Source organism: Perca flavescens, chromosome 8 (genome assembly GCF_004354835.1).
Source record: "Perca flavescens isolate YP-PL-M2 chromosome 8, PFLA_1.0, whole genome shotgun sequence".
Classification (NCBI taxonomy): domain Eukaryota; kingdom Metazoa; phylum Chordata; class Actinopteri; order Perciformes; family Percidae; genus Perca; species Perca flavescens.
Genome location: NC_041338.1, coordinates 226,690 through 246,125, shown reverse-complemented (window position 1 = coordinate 246,125; position 19,436 = coordinate 226,690). Strand labels below are relative to the sequence as shown.

The following is a 19,436-nucleotide window of genomic DNA, read 5'->3' as shown; positions in this document are numbered from 1 at the left end:
AGGGTTTCTTTTAATAACAGCTATTTTACAAAACTATTGTCAAAAGCTTAGTATATCCATTCTGAAATAAAGATAAAGTGGTCCAGGCAGTAATTAACATTATGTTTGGTGAGGAGGCATGAAAGGTTTCAAACTTGGGACCAATACAAATGACAGCAGATATCAGTTTCCAGGTTCAGCTGCTGCTGCTGCTGCCAACTGTACCAGCTTCAGAGGGAGGGTAACAGTAACAAAATGGACCCTGTCCTTCTTCAGTTTCTGTCTCACCGTCTGCATCAGGCCCAGTTCCATGTACTCCTGCTTCTGCATGTCATACTGAGGCCAAAGGACAAGCTTTGGACCGTTGGGAGAGCTGAAGAAATAAAACATGCCAGCTTCAGACATTAGGGTGGCATAAGCAGCAAAGAAAATCATCAACAAACATGTTTGCTACTGATTTTGTATGTTCATTTATTTGTCTATGCATGCTTGCAACTTTGAAAAACCACATACAATTAATGTAAAGCATCTATTTCTGTATCAATTCATCTTCAATCTGACTCTATCTGTCTTGCTCTGCTGTATCACAGTATAATATTTTCAAAGTCTGCCATTGTAACATGTTCTGTACCAGTATGTATCAACTTTCAATCAAGCAGCCTCTCTGGCCAATGTTCCACTTATCATTTAATTAGACTTAAAATTGCATGAATTGACTTTTTCTTTACGGAACGAGCTGTAAACACAAGCTGTAAACTCCACACTGCCATATCAAATACAGTTAAACATCCAGCAGACATAGAGCAACACTAGCATTCAGTTGGAGTGCTAAGAGAGACTGAATAAAACATTAAAGTTGTGACTATGAAACCCCAAAAATAAGCTTGAGGATGCTAAAAAGCTCCATAGAGCTGAGTGGAACTTCAGAATCAATAGAAGTCAATGACAATTCTCTGTGGGATGGTCCCTATAAGCAACTCCTTTTTTCTGTTGTTAATATAAACATATTGATTAGTGCAGCTTTAATGCTCTCAGTGCTTACTCACCCACTACGGGCAAAATTGCTCCAGTACGCCATCATGGTCGTACAAAGTCTTTCATCAACCTTGGTAATGTTGCCTGAAGATGGGACAGGAGGAGTTTAATCACAAAAACAATATGGTCCCATTCATTCCTTAATTTTTTCCGCCAAGTCCCAGAAGTTGGGAATGAAGTGGTTATGCCTGAGCAGAGCCATCTAATCTGTATATATATATATATATATACATATTATGTAGAGCTGCAAAGATTAATCGATTAGCTGTTAACCATTCAATTAATTGCCAATTGTTGCCAAATGTTTGATTCATTTGTTATGAAAGTAAGTAAGAAAGTAAAGCTTCTCTTTTTTCAGCTTGTTCTGGGTTCTTCTCTCCTCTGTGACAGTAAACTGAATATCTTCGAGTTGTGGACAAAACAAGACATTTGAGAACATCTTTTTGGGCTTTGGGAAACTTTTTGGGAAACTTTTTTCACAATTTTTTTAACAATTTGAAGACCAAACAACTAATCCATTAGTTGAGAAAATAATCAACGGATTAAACAACAATGAAACATTTATTTAGTTGCAGCTCTAATATAATGGGTAGCACATTACAGACAACCTACCTATGATTTTTATATGTCCATTCCAGAAACATGCACCAAACATGAAGCCGACATCATCTGCATGATCTGCCTTCACAAAGCTGGGTCTGGTGTGTTTGTGTATCTCAGCACGGTATACAAACTCATACATGTAAACTGGAACACCCGCATCTAAATACACCAAGGAGATAAAAGACAAGAGGTATATGCTTAAGGATAAAGGTCAAAGATCAAGAGGAATTAGCTAATCGATGCAGGGAATGATCGTCACTGTGGCACAGGTGGTAGAGCAGACTTCTGCCAATCGGTGGTTCGATCATTGGCCCTGCAGTCCCATGTCAAAGTGTCCTTGGGCAAGACAATGAACCCCAAATTGCCCCTGATGTTGCGCCATCAGAGTGTGAATGTGTGTGAGTGTTTATCTGATGAGCAGGTGGCACCTTGTATGGCAGCATCAGCCACAGTGTATGAATGTAATGTTTGTAAATGATGAATGGTACTATGTAAAAGTGCTTTGAGTAGTCGTTAAGACTAGAAAAGCGCTATATAAATACAGTCCATTTACAGGGTGATGTATGAACCATAGACTGTATAATAATAATGGACAAAGCTTCTGGGCTTAAAACCATAAAGCTATAGTGCATAGTTGCTGTCTCCCCCATGAGGAATTCTAAGTAATGACAACAAAACTGCGCGTCATACAAGCTTTTTGTGATTGCGCACCACCCCCACCCCTCCTCCACACAGTTGCTAGTAGTCAAGGAGGACATGGAGGATTAAACAAACATGATGGACTCTTCAGAAGAGGTCATTATCTTCACTCCAGTTTCTGCTCGAAAGTCGCCAGACGCCAGAATCTTCTGAACATAGTCATACTGAGAAATCCAGAGAGCGTTGTGTGGAGCTGATAGTCTTAATTAGCTTTGTTGCGTCTCATTTGGCTTGAATGTAACAGACGTTCGTTAATATCAAAAAGTTACACACTAAAAAGGTCTTGTTCTGCGCTCTGCCAACCAAGCTAGCTAGCTGGCGCTAGCATTAGCGGGTAACTAAAGGGAAAGTCTGCTGTTTTTCGGTACTGCCATACAAACAGATGAATGGCGGCAGTACCTGGAGGTCCCTGTTTACCGGCCGGTAAATCTCCTCTGGATGACTCGCTTCAGAAGGGTTGAAATTCAGCAACTTTCCCCCTTTAGCATTTAGCTTAGCACAGCACCACTGCAAAGCTCCAACCTCTCGTCAAAAACAGCAGTCCCCAAACCAAAGGGTGAGGTCATGGATGCTACGTTCACAATTATATACAGTCAATGGTATGAACTCTGAGTTATTATATTGCTTTTCCTTTGGTTGAAATTAGATTAAAAGAGCATCAAGTAATTTATAATCGGCACCGGCAAAGTGCACCAACATTGAAAGAATTGACAGAATGTCTTCCTACACAGGTCTTTAAGCAATTAGTCTTCTGTGTGTGACACAAACATTAGTTTCCATTTATTTATAGAGCTGTCAAGATGCTCTTTCTGTGCCGTGCCCCTTCTGACCTGAGTGGTATCCGGCCACCGAGGTGACAGGAAACGTCATCAGCAGGTCTCCAATGACTTCGGTAAATGCGTCTCTGATCTCTTCTGGTGTTTTAGAGTCTTTCAAGTATTCATCAACGATGAGGCTGTTTGCAGAGGAGGCCTGAAATAGGGAGGAAGATTGGACCATTAGATTTCTCTTTAAGGTAGTGGTGTTTTTCTACAACAACTTCTCATCGACAAGAAGGATGACTTCATGACCTTTACTTTTTAATTAAAAATGGTGTAAACATTGTTCACATCTAATGTGATGAATATGATCAATGTGGTTGCCTGATGAAGACGACCTTGTTGGTCAAAATGTTGCAGCATTAAAAACTTTGGGACGTTGCAAAATTCTTTATGCTGACAACCTTTTCTATCAATGAAATGTCATAATATGATAATAATATAATGCTAATATAATGCTAATTGAACAGTTAATTATTTAAACTGTGTGACTCGCAGTCCATCATTGGACAGTCTGAAGAGCTGCAATGTATTTTGGGGCATTTGAGTATGTAGCCTACAGTAAGCTCACATTGCATAATTTTGCTAAGATTTTCTTGCGTACACAAAATCTTATGCAGTTGGAGGAACACAATACATACTTAATTTTACATCATACTTAGTATGACTAAGAATATGATGTTAGTATGCAATTTCTAACTGACCCCTAGACGTGTATTAGAATATGTCTGGAAAGAATCTTTAAAGGGGTGATAGAATGATTATATAGAGTATTTCACACTGTTCCTTATGGTCTCCTAATTGGATATGTAACATTGGTTGGGCTGAAAATGGCCTGGTTGATATTTTATTGGCCCTTATGCATCCCTGTGTTTTGGCCCTATTTGTAACAAGAGCTGCACGCTGATTGGTTGAGCGAATTGCCATACGCAGACATTAGAGATGCGCGCTGATTGGTTGAGCGAATCCCCAATACACACACACATTAGAGAAGCGACAGAATCTCATATTCCAGACACTGCAATGTTTCGTTACCAAATTCACTTCTGAGACTTTTTTATGTGAGAAATCAACTATATAAAGCTCAAATATGGGCCTTTTTACGAAAATGTATGGCTATTGCAAATATGGTAAGACTGTTTGTTGGACTTCAGCGGCGATGCTGCTGCCTCCCCGATCGATCCCCGAAGTTAATGAATATTTGTGAGCTGTAAGGGTTTCGTTAGCTGCGACTGTCCCTTCAATCCTATCTATGTGTAGCTACAAATCATGGATAGTTAGCTTCATTTTCGGCGTAATTCCGAGTATATTTACAGTTTGAATTTCGTCAAGCCAGTTATACAACATCTAACTAAATGTCTTATAAAGCTAACAACGGTGTCCGATTTCAAGTTAATGGATTTTTGTGAATTCCAGAGGAATTCTAAGAGCTAGCCTCCTCTAGCTATAGCTCCATCCAGCCGCAGGCTCTATTTATTTCACCGATCGTTTGTTTAAATAACTCAACACATTATAATTACACACATTATAAGATTAACTGGAACCTGTGGTAAGAGATTGCTGGCGTAACAAGCTCTCTGACCGCGCTCTCACTCACACACACCTGGCATTAGGAAGAGGGGAGCTGCAGGCCCTGGAGCTCTGTCAGAGCACCAGCGTCTAGTAGTCCATTAGCCAAAAACCGGTGACTTTGCGCGGGTATGGAGTGCTGTGGGCTGCCAGTCGTAACGGAGCTCAATCCAGCTCAGAGCAGGCCGGGGTGTGTGAAGGAAGGCAGGCTGGGCGGCGAGGCAGCAACACAGGCAGCACCGGCGCTGAACTCCGACACACAGTCGGACAAAATTTGCAATTAGCCATCCATTTTCGTAAAACGGCCCATATTTGAGCTTTACATAGTTGATTTCTTGCATAAAAAAGTTTCAGAAGTGAATTTTGTAATGGAATAGCAGAGATCTGACCTACATTCGGAAGACTACCTGATCTCAGGTCAGTTGTGTAGCCTATGTAAATGTTGGGGCGTGACCGTTCTCTTAATACACCCATGGGCTGACAAAGGTTCCGGTTTTTGGGAGGTTGACGTCAACTTCCAGCTTTGTTGGGATTCGCCCGTTTTCAGCGGCAGTTTCAAAATATGAAATTTTCATAGTAAAGGGGTGTCAGTGGGACTTTGAGCTTCTATGTATGTCCTATTTACCCACCGAACTGTCATTATTCAACTATGACAGGGTAAAATCGGTTTTGCATTCTATCACCCCTTTAAGCTAACTGCATCAGTTTACATTATGTGCAATGTGTTTTATTCCTGAAGACCTGCCAAAATAAAAGGGTGCTTTTTGCTTACTTTTTAAGTAATGTTTCTTTGCAGTATCTGACACTGATATTCACCAATGGATTGGCCACCGCCATTAACCCTTATGTATTTCAACATTTTCCTTAAATGATCATATTTATATTTATATATATCTATTAACTGTAAAATGTCATGTAAAATAATATACTAATAAGACAATAAATGAATGAATCAATCAAGCGATCAATCAATGATTATCATTAACAAGCAACAACAGCTATCATGGAGCTCACCCCTGTAGGGTTGAACATGTTCACCACTGCCAGCACAGACGTTCTGTTCATACCGTGTTCCCAGCCAGGAGGGGCGAAGCTCTGTGATCAACGTAAGAAAATGCTTCAAATTAGTTCAATGGTGTGAGGGTGTGACTCATTCAGTTCAAGATTATGCATCGCTTCTTTTGGACTCGCTCCAGATTGTTTAGAATTGGTCTAAAAGACACACCAAATTGTTGGAAATGTAAGACAGAGGACATATATATATATATATAGGCTATATAACATAAGTTAATTGTGAATAAGATAAATATGTGTTAAATGAAATAATTTATGGAGTTATGGAAAAGGTGTAGAAGTGTATACTTCTTCCTACTCCTTTCAGATTTGTCTATGTTTTTTTTTTTTGTGTGATGTTTTGTTTGGTTTATTTTTGATATGTCTGAAATAAATGTCTTCATTCATTCATTCATTCAGCCCAAGATGATTTGTTCTGTGAGATGGGTCAATCCTAAATGAGATGGATCAGCACATACAAAGCTGGGTCCACACTAGTTTGATGATAGCCAGACAGATTATTTTAGGATGGAAGAATGAAGGGCTGCCATCAATCCAGGAGTGGGCTTATAAAATGGATAGGGCCGGGGGGGTTTTGAAAATAATGTCATATAAACAGTTTACCAGATTGGATGTCTATACTAGAAAATTGGGAAAGTAGCTGAGCTTTCTGGAGAGCTCTTACGAAGCTTTGTGCTGGGGAGAGACCTGTATGATGGGCTTATGGTGTAGTCATTTATACATATGTTTATTTGGCTTTGTTACTATGTTGTTGTCCATGGGCCCACCACCTGTGGGAGGAACCGTTGGGGTCGGGTGCGATGCCACATGGGTGGCAGTGAAGGTCAGGGGCCTCGACGGACCAGACCCGGGCGGCAGACGCTGGCTCTGGGGACGTGGAAAGTCACCTCTCTGTGGGGGAAGGAGCCGGAACTGGTGCGGGAGGTGGAGCGCTACCGGTTAGATCTGGTGGGGCTTACCTCTACGCACAGTCTCGGTTCTGGAACCATACTCCTGGATAGGGGTTGGACTCTTTTCTTCTCCGGAGTTGCCCAGGGTGTGAGGCGCCGGGCGGGTGTGGGGATACTCACAAGCCCCCGGCTGAGCGCCGCTGTGTTGGAGTTTACCCCGGTGGACGAGAGGGTCGCCTCCCTACGCCTGCGGGTTGTGGGGGGGAAAACTCTGACTGTTGTTTGTGCATATGCACCAAACAGGAGTTCGGAGTATTCGGCCTTCTTGAGACCTTGACTGGAGTCCTGCATGGGGCTCCAGTGGGGGACTCCATTGTTCTGCTGGGGGACTTCAACGCACACGTGGGCAATGATGGAGACACCTGGAGAGGCGTGATTGGGAGGAACGGCCTCCCTGATCTAAACCAGAGTGGTTGTTTGTTGTTGGACTTCTGTGCTAGTCATGGATTGTCTATAACGAACACCATGTTCGAACATAGGGATGCTCATAAGTGTACCTGGTACCAGAGCACCCTAGGCCAAGGTCAATGATCGATTTCATAATCGTTTCATCTGATCTGAGGCCGTATGTTTTGGACACTCGGGTGAAGAGAGGGGCAGAGCTGTCAACCGATCACCATCTGGTGGTGAGTTGGGTCAGGGGTGGGGAAGACTCTGGACAGACCTGGTAAGCCCAAACGTGTAGTGCGGGTAAATTGGGAACGTCTGGAGGAGGCCCTGTCCGACAGACTTTCAACTCACACCTCCGGGCGGAGCTTTTCGTGCATCCCTGTGGAGGCTGGGGCATTGAACCCGAGTGGACAATGTTCAAAGTTTCCATTGCTGAAGCTGCGGCGAGGAGCTGTGGTCTTAGGATCTTAGGTGCCTCAAGGGGCGGTAACCCACGAACACCGTGGTGGACACCAGTGGTCAGGGAAGCCGTCCGATTGAAGAAGGAGTCCTTCCGGGATATGTTATCTCGGAGGACTCCGGAGGCGGTTGCAGGGTACCGAAGGGGTTCGGCGGGCTGCAGCCTCTGCCGTGAAAGAGGCAAAGCAGCGGGTGTGGGAGAAGTTTGGAGAAGACATGGAGAAGGACTTTCGGTCGGCACCAAAGTGTTTCTGGAAAACTGTTCGCCACCTCAGGAGGGGAAGGGGAACCATCCAAGCTGTGTACAGTAAGGATGGGACACTGTTGACCTCCACTGAGGAGGTAATAGGGCGGTGGAAGGAGCACTTTGAGGAACTCCTGAATCCGACTAATACGCCCTCTATGTTAGAGGCAGAGCTGGAGGATAACGGGGATTGTCGTCGATTTCCCAGGCGGAAGTCACTGATGTAGTCAAACAACTACACAGTGGCAAAGCCCCGGGGATTGATGAGATCCGTCCAGAAATGCTCAAGGCTCTGGGTGTGGAGGGGCTGTCCTGGTTGACACGCCTCTTCAACATTGCGTGGAAGTCTGGGACGGTGCCAAAGGAGTGGCAGACTGGGGTGGTGGTTCCTCTTTTTAAAAAGGGGGACCAGAGGGTGTGTGCCAATTATAGGGGTATCACACTTCTCAGCCTCCCTGGTAAAGTCTACTCCAAGGTGCTGGAAAGGAGGGTTCGGCCGATAGTCGAACCTCGGGTTGAGGAGGAACAATGCGGATTCCGTCCTGGTCGTGGAACAACGGACCAGCTCTTCACTCTCGCAAGGATCCTGGAGGGAGCCTGGGAGTATGCCCAACCGGTCTACATGTGTTTTGTGGATTTGGAGAAGGCGTATGACCGGGTCCCCCGGGAGATACTGTGGGAGGTGCTGCGGGAGTATGGGGTGAGGGGGTTCCTACTCAGGGCCATCCAATCTCTGTATGACCAAAGTGAGAGCTGTGTCCGGGTTCTCGGTAGTAAGTCGGACTCGTTTCAGGTGAGGGTTGGCCTCCGCCAGGGCTGCGCTTTGTCACCAATCCTGTTTGTAATATTTATGGACAGGATATCGAGGCGTAGTCGGGTGGGGAGGGGTTGCAGTTTGGTGGGCTGGGGATCTCATCGCTGCTCTTTGCAGATGATGTGGTCCTGATGGCATCATCGGCCTGCGACCTTCAGCACTCACTGGATCGGGTTCGCAACCGAGTGTGAAGCGGTTGGGATGAGGATCAGCACCTCTAAATCGGAGGCCATGGTTCTCAGCAGGAAACCGATGGAATGCCTTCTCCAGGTAGGGAATGAGTCCTTACCCCAAGTGAAGGAGTTCAAGTACCTTGGGGTTTTGTTCGCGAGTGAGGGGACAATGGAGCGGGAGATTGGTCGGAGAATCGGGCGCAGCGGGTGCGGTATTGCATTCAATCTATCGCACCGCCAGGACGAAAAGAGAGCTGAGCCAGAAGGCAAAGCTCTCGATCTACCGGTCAGTTTTCGCCCTACCCTCACCTATGGTCATGAAGGCTGGGTCATGACCGAAAGAACGAGATCCAGGGTACAAGCGGCGAAATGGGTTTCCTCAGGAGGGTGGCTGGCGTCTCCCTAGAGATAGGGGTGAGAAGCTCAGTCATCCGTGAGGAGCTCGGAGTAGAGCCGCTGCTCCTTTGCGTCGAAAGGAGCCAGTTGAGGTGGTTCGGGCATCTGGTAAGGATGCCCCCTGGGCGCCTCCCTAGGGAGGTGTTCCAGGCACGTCCAGCTGGGAGGAGGCCTCGGGGAAGACCCAGGACTAGGTGGAGGGATTATATCTCCAACCTGGCCTGGGAACGCCGATCCCCAGTCGGAGCTGGTTAATGTTGCTCGGGAAAGGGAAGTTTGGGGTCCCCTGCTGGAGCTGCTCCCCCCGCGACCCGACACCGGATAAGCGGACGAAGATGGATGGATGGATGGACTATGTTGTTGTATGGTCTTGAATATTGTAGTTACTGTGTCATCTTTTCTTGATTTTTGTCTGGGTGGGTGGAGATGACAAAGGGGGAGGGGGGAGGTTGGTATGTTCATATTGTGAGTTGTATGCTTTGTATGTTGTTAAAAACTAAAACTAAAAATGTTTTTCAAGATGATGTACAAATCCTTCAAGATAAAAAAAAAATCTTTTCAACAAAGAGTGATATGGAGATTAAGTGACACTGACATAATCATAGGCGTAATTTACTGGGGGGATGAGGGGGTTACAACCCCCAGTAATCAAAACTGGCAGGTGCAACCCACCCCAAATACCTATTATAATTTCCTTTACATAAAAAAAGACATGTGTACCATAACCTTGATACAGAAAAGGCACAAATTGTTGCAGAAAAATTTGCCAGAATGCAGAAAATGAAGTGTTCGATTTTGCTAAAAAGTGGAGATCTCAACCCCCCCAATGTTAAACCCAAAGTTACACCCTTGGACATAATTAAAAGGAGTATACTTGTCACAGAAGCTGGTATATGATATTATGTCTGAATAATGGAGTGAAAGCATTGAGAACTGTGTGACCTGAGGCAGGATCCATCCAAACTCATGGTTGGTTATTCCCATCATCACTGGAACCTTCAGCACTTCTTTTCTCTTGAGAAGCTCCTCTGCTGTGTCAGTCAGAAACACGCCGTCCACCACGGCCCCCAGGTAAATTTTCATCTAAACACAAGACACAACTTACTGCTACTGAACGTCAATGGGTCGTTGTCCAAGTGGATGAAGGTAAACCAAATGAGTGTTTACCAGCCAAAGGGGTTCACAGGCTGCCATCTTGTGGCTAAAAGTTGGCCATGTCACTTGAAATTCTGGTCTGGAATTTACACTGAACCTTGACAAAATGATGATTCCTTTGTATGAGATTTCTATTAGTTCTTTCACCCTCTGTAGTTTTCTAATATACAAGCACCGTATAATATAGAGATAGACACCTTTGTGGCTAGTTTTGGCCTCCTAATTTAACTTAAACTACACTGTAAATACAGAAGGTAGATAGAAGGTAGATACAGATAGAATAAAACACACAGTCAACACAACTAAAGCTAAATACATCTATAACATCTACCTGCATATCATCACAATACCATTTACCTTTTTAGCTGCATCAACTAGCTCATCTTTACTTTTCCCCCTCATACAATGGACCAGTTCCTCTGTGCTGCTGCGGTCACATCCAGTAAGGTTGGCAACAATCTAGGTATAAGGAAGAGATTAATAAAAACCACACCGACATAAGTAAAAGTATCCTGCAAAAATAATTTTCTAATTTATTTTACTCTGGTACACATGTGAAGGTTGCTATAAAAATCTGCGAAAAAGCGTAAAGGGCACCCTAGAGAACACTTTATCAAGTTTTCTCCGCAGGGCACCCTAGGGTACTGCATCATGTTTTCTCCATTGAAAGGCCACTCTGGAAGGTACTTTATCATGTATTCTTATTTTAAGGGCACCCTAGAGAACACTATCATGTTTTCTCCACTAGCAGGGCACCCTAGAGAACACTATCATGTTTTCTCCACTGGCAGGGAACCCTAGAGAACACTATCATGTTTTCTCCATTGGAAGGGAACCCTAGAGAACACTATCATGTTTTCTCCACGGGCAGGGAACCCTAGAGAACACTATCATGTTTTCTCCACTGGCAGGGAACCCTAGAGAACACTATCATGTTTTCTCAACTGGAAGGGAACCCTAGAGAACACTATCATGTTTTCTCCACTGGCAGGGAACCCTAGAGAACACTATCATGTTTTCTCTACTGGCAGGGCACCCTAGAGAACACTATCATGTTTTCTCCACTGGCAGGGAACCCTAGAGAACACTATCATGTTTTCTCCACTAGCAGGGCACCCTAGAGAATACTATCATGTTTTGTCCACTGGAAGGGAACCCTAGAGAACACTATCATGTTTTCTCCACTGGCAGGGCACCCTAGAGAACACTATCATGTTTTCTATACTGGCAGGGCACCATAGAGAACACTATCATGTTTTCTCCACTGGCAGGGCACCCTAGAGAACACTATCATGTTTTCTCCACTGGAAGGGAACCCTAGAGAACACTATCATGTTTTCTCCACTAGCAGGGAACCCTAGAGAACACTATCATGTTTTCTCCACTAGCAGGGCACCCTAGAGAATACTATCATGTTTTCTCCACTGGAAGGGAACCCTAGAGAACACTATCATGTTTTCTCCACTGGCAGGGCACCCTAGAGAACACTATCATGTTTTCTATACTGGCAGGGCACCATAGAGAACACTATCATGTTTTCTCCACTGGCAGGGCACCCTAGAGAACACTATCATGTTTTCTCCACTGGAAGGGAACCCTAGAGAACACTATCATGTTTTCTCCACTAGCAGGGAACCCTAGAGAACACTATCATGTTTTCTTCACTGGCAGGGCACCCTAGAGAACACTATCGTGTTTTCTCAACTGGCAGGGAACACTAGAGAACACTATCATGTTTTCTCCACTAGCAGGGAACCCTAGAGAACACTATCATGTTTTCTCCACTGGCAGGGCACCCTAGAGAACACTATCATGTTTTTTCAACTGGCAGGGAACAATAGAGAACACTATCATGTTTTCTCCACTGGCAGGGCACCCTAGAGAACACTATCACGTTTTCTCCACTGGCAGGGAACCCTAGAGAACACTATCGTTGTCTCTACTAGCAGGGCACCCTAGAGAACACTTTCATGTTTTCTCTACTGGCAGGGCACCCTAGAGGGCACTGCATGATGTTTTCTCCATTTTAAGGGCACTCATTAGTGCACCGCATCTTGTTTTCCCCACTGGAAGGGCAGCCTTGTTCTTTTTTTTAGTTCATGTCAAACATGTGGGCACCAAGGGCGTGGTAGCCTTGTTAGGTGATAATACATTGATGTTGTGTTATGTCGTCATTTAACAAGGGGCCAAACAATTCAATTATTGCCTCTTTAAGTTATGTCAGTACAAATACATGTTCAAAACAATGAGCGTGTGTTTGATAGATATGCTTTTAAATTCATGCTAATCTACTCAGTTTACATATTACAGTACCTTGGCATGATCCAACGGATGGTTTGTAGTGTAGGTCCCGAGTGTTGCTACTCCACTTTGAAAAATTGCCCTGTGAAATAATCCTTTTGCTTGTGGAGACAGAGTCTGTTCATAAGGAATGATACATTACATATGCAATGACTTGACAAATGTATATGATAATAAATTCACGATGCACTCATAAACTAGCACTGAGGTTCACACATTTGGGTCAGCTAAACATGTTAAAAATGTGTAAATGTATGTAACTAACTTCTTCCAGTGATTAGTTTTCTTTACCAGTATGGAAGCACTGATGCCTCCTGCAGAATCTCCAGCGACTGTGACAGTTTGTGGATCGCCGCCAAAGGCCTCAATATTTCCTTGCACCCATTTCAGAGCTGTTAGCTGATCCAAGAAACCCCAGTTGCCCTGAGCATGCTCGTCTCCAGTGCTTTGAAACAGGAAAAGTCAAGACACATCCTTTTGGATTCTTAGAGAATTATTCACAAAAAAAGTCTGGAAAAAATGGTGAATGTGATACTGTGGATATTTTCAGTTTATTTCTTGAAACCAGACAGAAATGTGATGAGCAACACAATCCCTTACCTCAGGAATCCCAGAATGCCAAGGCGATACTGAATAACAACCATCACTATGTTTTCATAAGCAGCTAATGGAGCGCCATCATACTGAGAAGCTGCACCCATTGTCAGACCTCCTCCATGGATCCACACCATCACCTGACACATAGTACAGTATAAGATACAACCATTTGTAATGTGCCACCTACACTGTGAGGCATTATTGTAGGTCCAGTTTTATAAGTTTAAAATTAGCTGCAGGAAATTCTGTTATTTTGTCCACGCCTGTATACAATCATATATGATCTAGGTCTGTTTAACCTACCGGCAGTTTGTCCCCTTTTGTTGCCTCAGCTGGAGAGTATACGTTCAGATACAGACAGTCCTCTGAAAGCTCTGGTGGGCTGTATTGCATTGACATGGTCCTAGAAACACTCACAACTATTTCTGGATCCTGGATACACCTTCAAAAAGAGAAGAAGAGAGAGAGGAAGAAGTGTGTGCCATCCAGAGGGGGAAATAAACGGTCAAATCTTGTCATGTTCTGTGCTCTTCGTCGATTCAAGTCAAGTTTATTTATATAGCACATTTCATACAACAGGCGTAAACTCAATGTGCTTCAAAATAAAAGCAAGCAAGAAAAAATTCATGCATGACAAAAAACAAACAAGATAAGGAGGTATTACATGTATGGAAACATAAGATTAGATAAAAGGTAAAAATAAGATATAATCGTATTACAATAAAAATGGAATAAGATAAGTATGTATAATCATTATTTAAAAGGAATAATGATACAAATACACATTCTATGATAAAACATTTACCACACTTTAAGTCACCAAGTCTTACATGGGAGGCTGGTGTGTGCCGTCTCTCTCCCCCTCCCAAGGATCTGCATCCTGCGGAGCAGCCAGGCGGAGGGGCCCCACAGGGGGCCGGGCAAAGGGGATTCCTAGGTGTTGCTTCACCCTCCGCTCTGTACCTTTCACTGTAACGTATTCCCCTCTGATTCGGCCATTTTTCAGAGAGACCACAGGGTCAACGCTCCCTGCTGAAGATACAAGGATTTGTGATTGTGTTTAACTTCTCATTGCATGTCAAAGTAGAAAAAGCATAGGTGTAAATAATACAATGAATTCCATTTAGCTGCGTCAGTTTCAGGGTCCTGGTATTGTTCATTCTGGCTTACGGTCACCCAGTCATGGCTTACTAGGACACTTGAATAGAACAAAACCATCATTAATGTTATTATTAGTAACACCTTTTCATACTGTGATAATTCAAAATGTCTGCTGAAAAGTTATGTGAAAATGCTTCTCATTCAATTCTCTAAAAATGGCAAGTTTTAAACAAAATTTGGATCATGCAATAAGGCAGACCTACCTCTGCTTTTCATGGAAGATTGTAAAGATTTACAAAGAATATGTTAGATAATTTCCTTTCTAACTGAGAGGTTTTATAAAGAATATGTTAGATCATTTCCTCTCTAACTGGGAGGTTTTATAAAGAATATGTTAGATCATTTCCTCTCTAACTGGGAGGTTTTATAAAGAATATGTTAGATCATTTCCTCTCTAACTGGGAGGTTTTATAAAGAATATGTTAGATCATTTCCTCTCTAACTGGGAGGTTTTGGGACTGATTGGTGGGATTGCTGTGGACAAAGTCCACACGGAGATACACTGGTAAGAGCCAATGAGGTTTAACCATGTATCAGCTAATTTAAATAGCTCACTTTACTGGATTGTGTCAACAGTTAACTTCATTTAATATTGCATGTGGTGTAGTTGGGTGCAAATGTTCCACCAAACCATGTCTCAAGTTCACAAACCAAAGTTCCTTCCCGAGACTATTTTGCAGAACCACCATCGCTGGGTCCAGAGCTAAGCACTGCCCAAGACCATTGGGATTGGTTTAATCCTTGTGTTGTCTTCTCGTCATCCAATGTCCAAATTGACCTGGTCTGTTGTGCCTGTTTTATTAAGTATAAATTATCATCCAATTCTGTGTTGGATCTTCTTAGCCAACTTCATTCCAACTTCTCACTGCTAAATTTAAACTTATTTTTGGAATTAAGAAATTGGGGGGCACTGTCTTGCGATTACGGAAGACTTGTATCACGTGGATGCGCAGACAGTGTTGTCATCACTTAGAATTCCTCATGGGGATGACAGAAACTACGCACTATACCTTTAAGCTACCACTGGAGAGACCAAAAAGCAGCACAAGGCACAGTGCAATTTTAAGTAGTATTTTAGTAGTAGTATTTTTTATAGTTCATATTTACTTAGGTTATTACTTGTTCAAGGTTGTCTTCTGCACCAACTTGTGATTATTGCATCAGCATTTTGACATTTTCCATATCTAGCCTGCATCGATGTTTAACCAATAGAGAGCAGCATAAGCCAGCTAATGGTACATTTATTCAACACTCAACTGATCTTTCTTATTACATATATTAATTTGTGAATTTTGTTATTTGTATCTTGTATTTCCAACAGAGGAGAGGAATATGTAGCTGCAGCAGTGTTAGCCAAACCCACCGAATAATCAATGGAATGACACTGCAGTTTTGTTTTTGTTGTTGTTGTCTTTCATGATCATTTACATGTAGCATGTTTCTAAGTAACTTTTTGAAGTCCCTAACAACTCACTACGCATGTTCTAAACTAAAGCATCTAAATACTTCTTTCACTACTGGTTTCAAAAAGTTACTTAGAAACATGCATGTAACAACAACAAAAAATCATAACTGCAGTATCATTCCATGGATTATTGGGTGGGTTTGGAGATACGTAGCTCCTGAAAAGTTTTTAGATTGTTCTTAACATTCCTTGGGCTGCTAAGATATTGGAAAGTTCTACAGTGAACCTATGTATTTGTCATCCATAGCGGCTGGTGCATCAGAATGTAAAATTAAGTGTTTCCTTACCTGGTGTTGCTCGTGCTATTGATGTCAGCGCAAGAAGGAGATAAACAATGAACAGCACTGTTCCCATCCTGACCAGGCTCGAAGAAAAGACAGAGAGAATTACACTGGGCTTTCAGAGAAAAAGCCCTCTGCCCCTATCCTGGCCTCTGGTACCACCCTGCCAACACACACAACTCTAACTCTAACTCCCACACACACATCACAAACAAGCTCATTATGTCACAACCACAGCTCAGCATGAATAGTATAATCTCTATTGATTTAACCTCCAAAGCACCACAGGAAGAACTGTGACCGCTGAGTCAAAAATGATAAAGTCCTGCTCTTTGACCACTACAGCTCAATGCTGCAAACCACCAAAAAGTTGTAGAATATTTGGTATACCTTCAGATAATGTAGTAGACACACAATGTTCTCTTCCTTCTGAGAGGCACTAAATAAGATAGAATTTTTATGGAACAAAAAAGTTAGAACTCATTCAAATGTTATTTACTCAGAGATGAAAACTGACCGTAGGTAATTAACTGCTCACATTAAAGGCCCTGAACACCCACAAACATTTATCCACAAATAAGTACATGACAAGTTCCACATTACATAAATGCCATCATAGTGTACTGCAAGAGATCGGCTGAGGTTACAAACATAGATGTCAGAAGCTCTGGGTGTTTTTTTTGATAGACAATAATTTGATGAAACAGTGATCCTAGCCTGTCAATTCAAGCTCCCACCCCAAAGGTCAGGGGGACCTTTCTATAATCAGTAAAGAAACAAGTGAAATGGTGAGCTCTGAACTTGAGGTGAAAACAACAAGGCTATGTTGTTGTACATATTCAACCTCATTCTGCTTCATGGTGGATTCCCTCCATTAGCATGCTGCTTAATAGGAAGCTTATCTTGAAGCTGGGCTAGGCAGGGCTTTTTTTTTTTACGCTATTGGGCAAAAAGTTCACAACAACCTTTCAGCATAATAATTCATGTGATCTGAGAGAAAACTACACTTCTACTCTTCTTCATGGCTCTGCTTTCAGGCTTTAAAAAATCTTCCAAGACGAGACGGGAGAGTTTGGCCAATCACAGGTCATTTCAGAGAGAGGGCGTTCCTATTAGCTGTTCTGCAAATGCTGATGCACGTACACATTCCTTTTTTTTAGGGATTTTATCAGAATACATTATAGAAAATTTGCTTAGAAATATAGAAATTACTGGATAGGATAGAACAACACAATGTCATTTTGCTAAATAGAACACATCACATTCATTGTTAATTTAACTTGTTTTTATTTTCAACTAATTGTAAATATAATACACATTTTTCTGTGGGCTCTTAAGGCAAAACACTGGATATGTGAAAACATTAATTGGTCATGTGGGCTGGGAATGTTTTGGGAAGCTGCCTGTGCCCTGAACACACTGTAAAATAAAACGTGGTCTCTGAAGACAGCTCAGGCTCCACAGCAACATAACTGCGCCAACCTCACCCACCAAGGTATATATCCATTTACCAAATGGATAGGCAGCAGTTGGCAGAACAGCTGCCTATCTGCTGGGGGGGAGGGGGAGGGGGGCATCAGGTCCCCACTAGACCTGCCCCTGCAGCCTACACTGCAAAGCAACCCCAAAAAAGGAAGAAGGACTCATCAGAAGAGATTCTAAAAGAGCCTGGTGTAAACGTCGGAAAAAGCATTTTAGAGATAAAGAGAAAATGTAATGTAATAAAATAATTTTAGTATTCTGCTAAAGTTCATGTTTATGTAACTAGCTAGAACCTCGAATCACAGTATGTCATCATAAAGGGCTTTACAAAGAAAACAGGACAGCCATTCTCATAGAATTGCTGCTATATATTGGCATCAGGATCACAATGGGGATGATTGAAATGAATCACTAGTACAAGTCTAGTACAGGTTATTGTATCAAGCGCTTGCATATGCCCGTCCTCATAGAGACCAATGTTAAACCCCCATCACCTCTAGAACCTGAGCAATAACTAACCAGATATAATAGCTTTGCTCCAACACTGCTGCTACATAAACTCATTTACTGCATAGACCTTTTTCACAGCAGACATGTTGACTTGTCATGGTAGGAAAAGCACAATGCTTTGGATGGCTCAGTTCCATTAAGTGTCCCAGTAAGCTATTCCAATGAGCTAGTATGCAAAATACCAAGAGCTCCCATAAGTGGAATGCAGACATAAATAATGTTATTAAATACAGCTGTGCTTGGGGTGGCAGTAGCTCAGTCAGTAGGGAGTTAGGTTGGGAATTGGAGCGTTGCTGGTTCAAGTCCCCATATGGACCAAAGTATGGTGGTGGACTGGTAGCTGGAGAGGTACCAGTTCACCTCTTGGGCACTGCCAAGGTGCTCTTGAGCAAGGCACGAACCCCCAATTGCTCAGGGCGCCTTTCAATGGGCAGCACCCCCACTGTGACATCTCTCCATTAGTGCATGTAGAGGTACTGAGCATGTGTGTGTGTAATTGTGTAATGTGTATAATAATAACAGAGTGAAAACATTATAATTTCTCTTGTGGGATTAATAAAGTATTAATTATTATAAACTATTACTATTATTTTCCTGCTATGACATGTCAAAATGCCTGCTGTGAAAAAGATCTATTGCTCCTACAAAACCCCTTTCTCGACTTTCCCTCCACCTGATCATAGCCGCCCCTTCACTCACCTGCTTCACGTTCCCCTGATTAGTCAGCAGAATATATACAGGCCACAATGGCTGCATGTCATGGCTCCTCGACTCCTCTGTCGAACCAGAAGTGGTTCTGTCCCTCCTCGGTGAAGACCGTCTCAAAGCTCTTGAGCATCGAGGAGGGTCATCGAGGAGCTATAGGCGAGGATACACAAGAGCAGCCTTCCTGGAAGCCGTGCAGCTGAAGGAGTTGCTGACGAATTCATATGACGCTTCAGAGGAAAGGACGTCTCATCCCTCTAAAAACACATTTGCTCGTTGCCTCTCTCCTCCCAAGATTTCCTCTCGTCTCTCCCGTGCCTCCTCGGTGGGAGGGACTAAGACACAAAGAAGGGAGGCAAGTGGAGGACTCGAGGAGGTAATTTAAGGGCTATGAGATGCAGCTTTTGTCTCCACTTTGTCTTTGCCAGATTTTTTTATTTTGTTCTACCTGTCTTTCTGGTGTTAGTCTGCCTGTTTGTTTGTTCCTGTCTGCCTCGCCCCACAGTTTAAAGATTCTTTGCTTAGCCCCTTTTTGGATTTGTTTGCCTGATCTGATTGTCTACCTGCATTTGACCT

At 43.0% G+C, this 19,436-nt stretch overlaps 1 protein-coding gene across 2 annotated transcripts; it reads right to left on the bottom strand.

The window, feature by feature from the left end:
- Positions 1–73: 73 nt before the first annotated feature.
- On the bottom strand, positions 74–18,925 carry ces3 (carboxylesterase 3). 2 transcript variants are annotated; one of them, XM_028585970.1, is made up of 14 exons: positions 18,855–18,925; positions 16,170–16,237; positions 14,087–14,288; positions 13,560–13,698; positions 13,260–13,393; positions 12,951–13,104; positions 12,672–12,776; positions 10,716–10,817; positions 10,146–10,286; positions 5,718–5,798; positions 3,147–3,288; positions 1,627–1,776; positions 1,026–1,098; positions 74–352 (listed from the first exon to the last, which is right to left on the bottom strand). In XM_028585970.1, the coding sequence occupies exons 2-14, from the start codon at positions 16,234–16,236 to the stop codon at positions 163–165; spliced, it is 1,680 nt and encodes a 559-aa protein (XP_028441771.1). In that variant the 5' UTR covers position 16,237; positions 18,855–18,925; the 3' UTR covers positions 74–162. The 2 variants fall into 2 exon arrangements, with proteins under 2 accessions (XP_028441771.1, XP_028441770.1); XM_028585969.1 differs by lacking the exon at positions 18,855–18,925 and having other exon boundaries at positions 16,170–16,244.
- Positions 18,926–19,436: the final 511 nt, after the last annotated feature.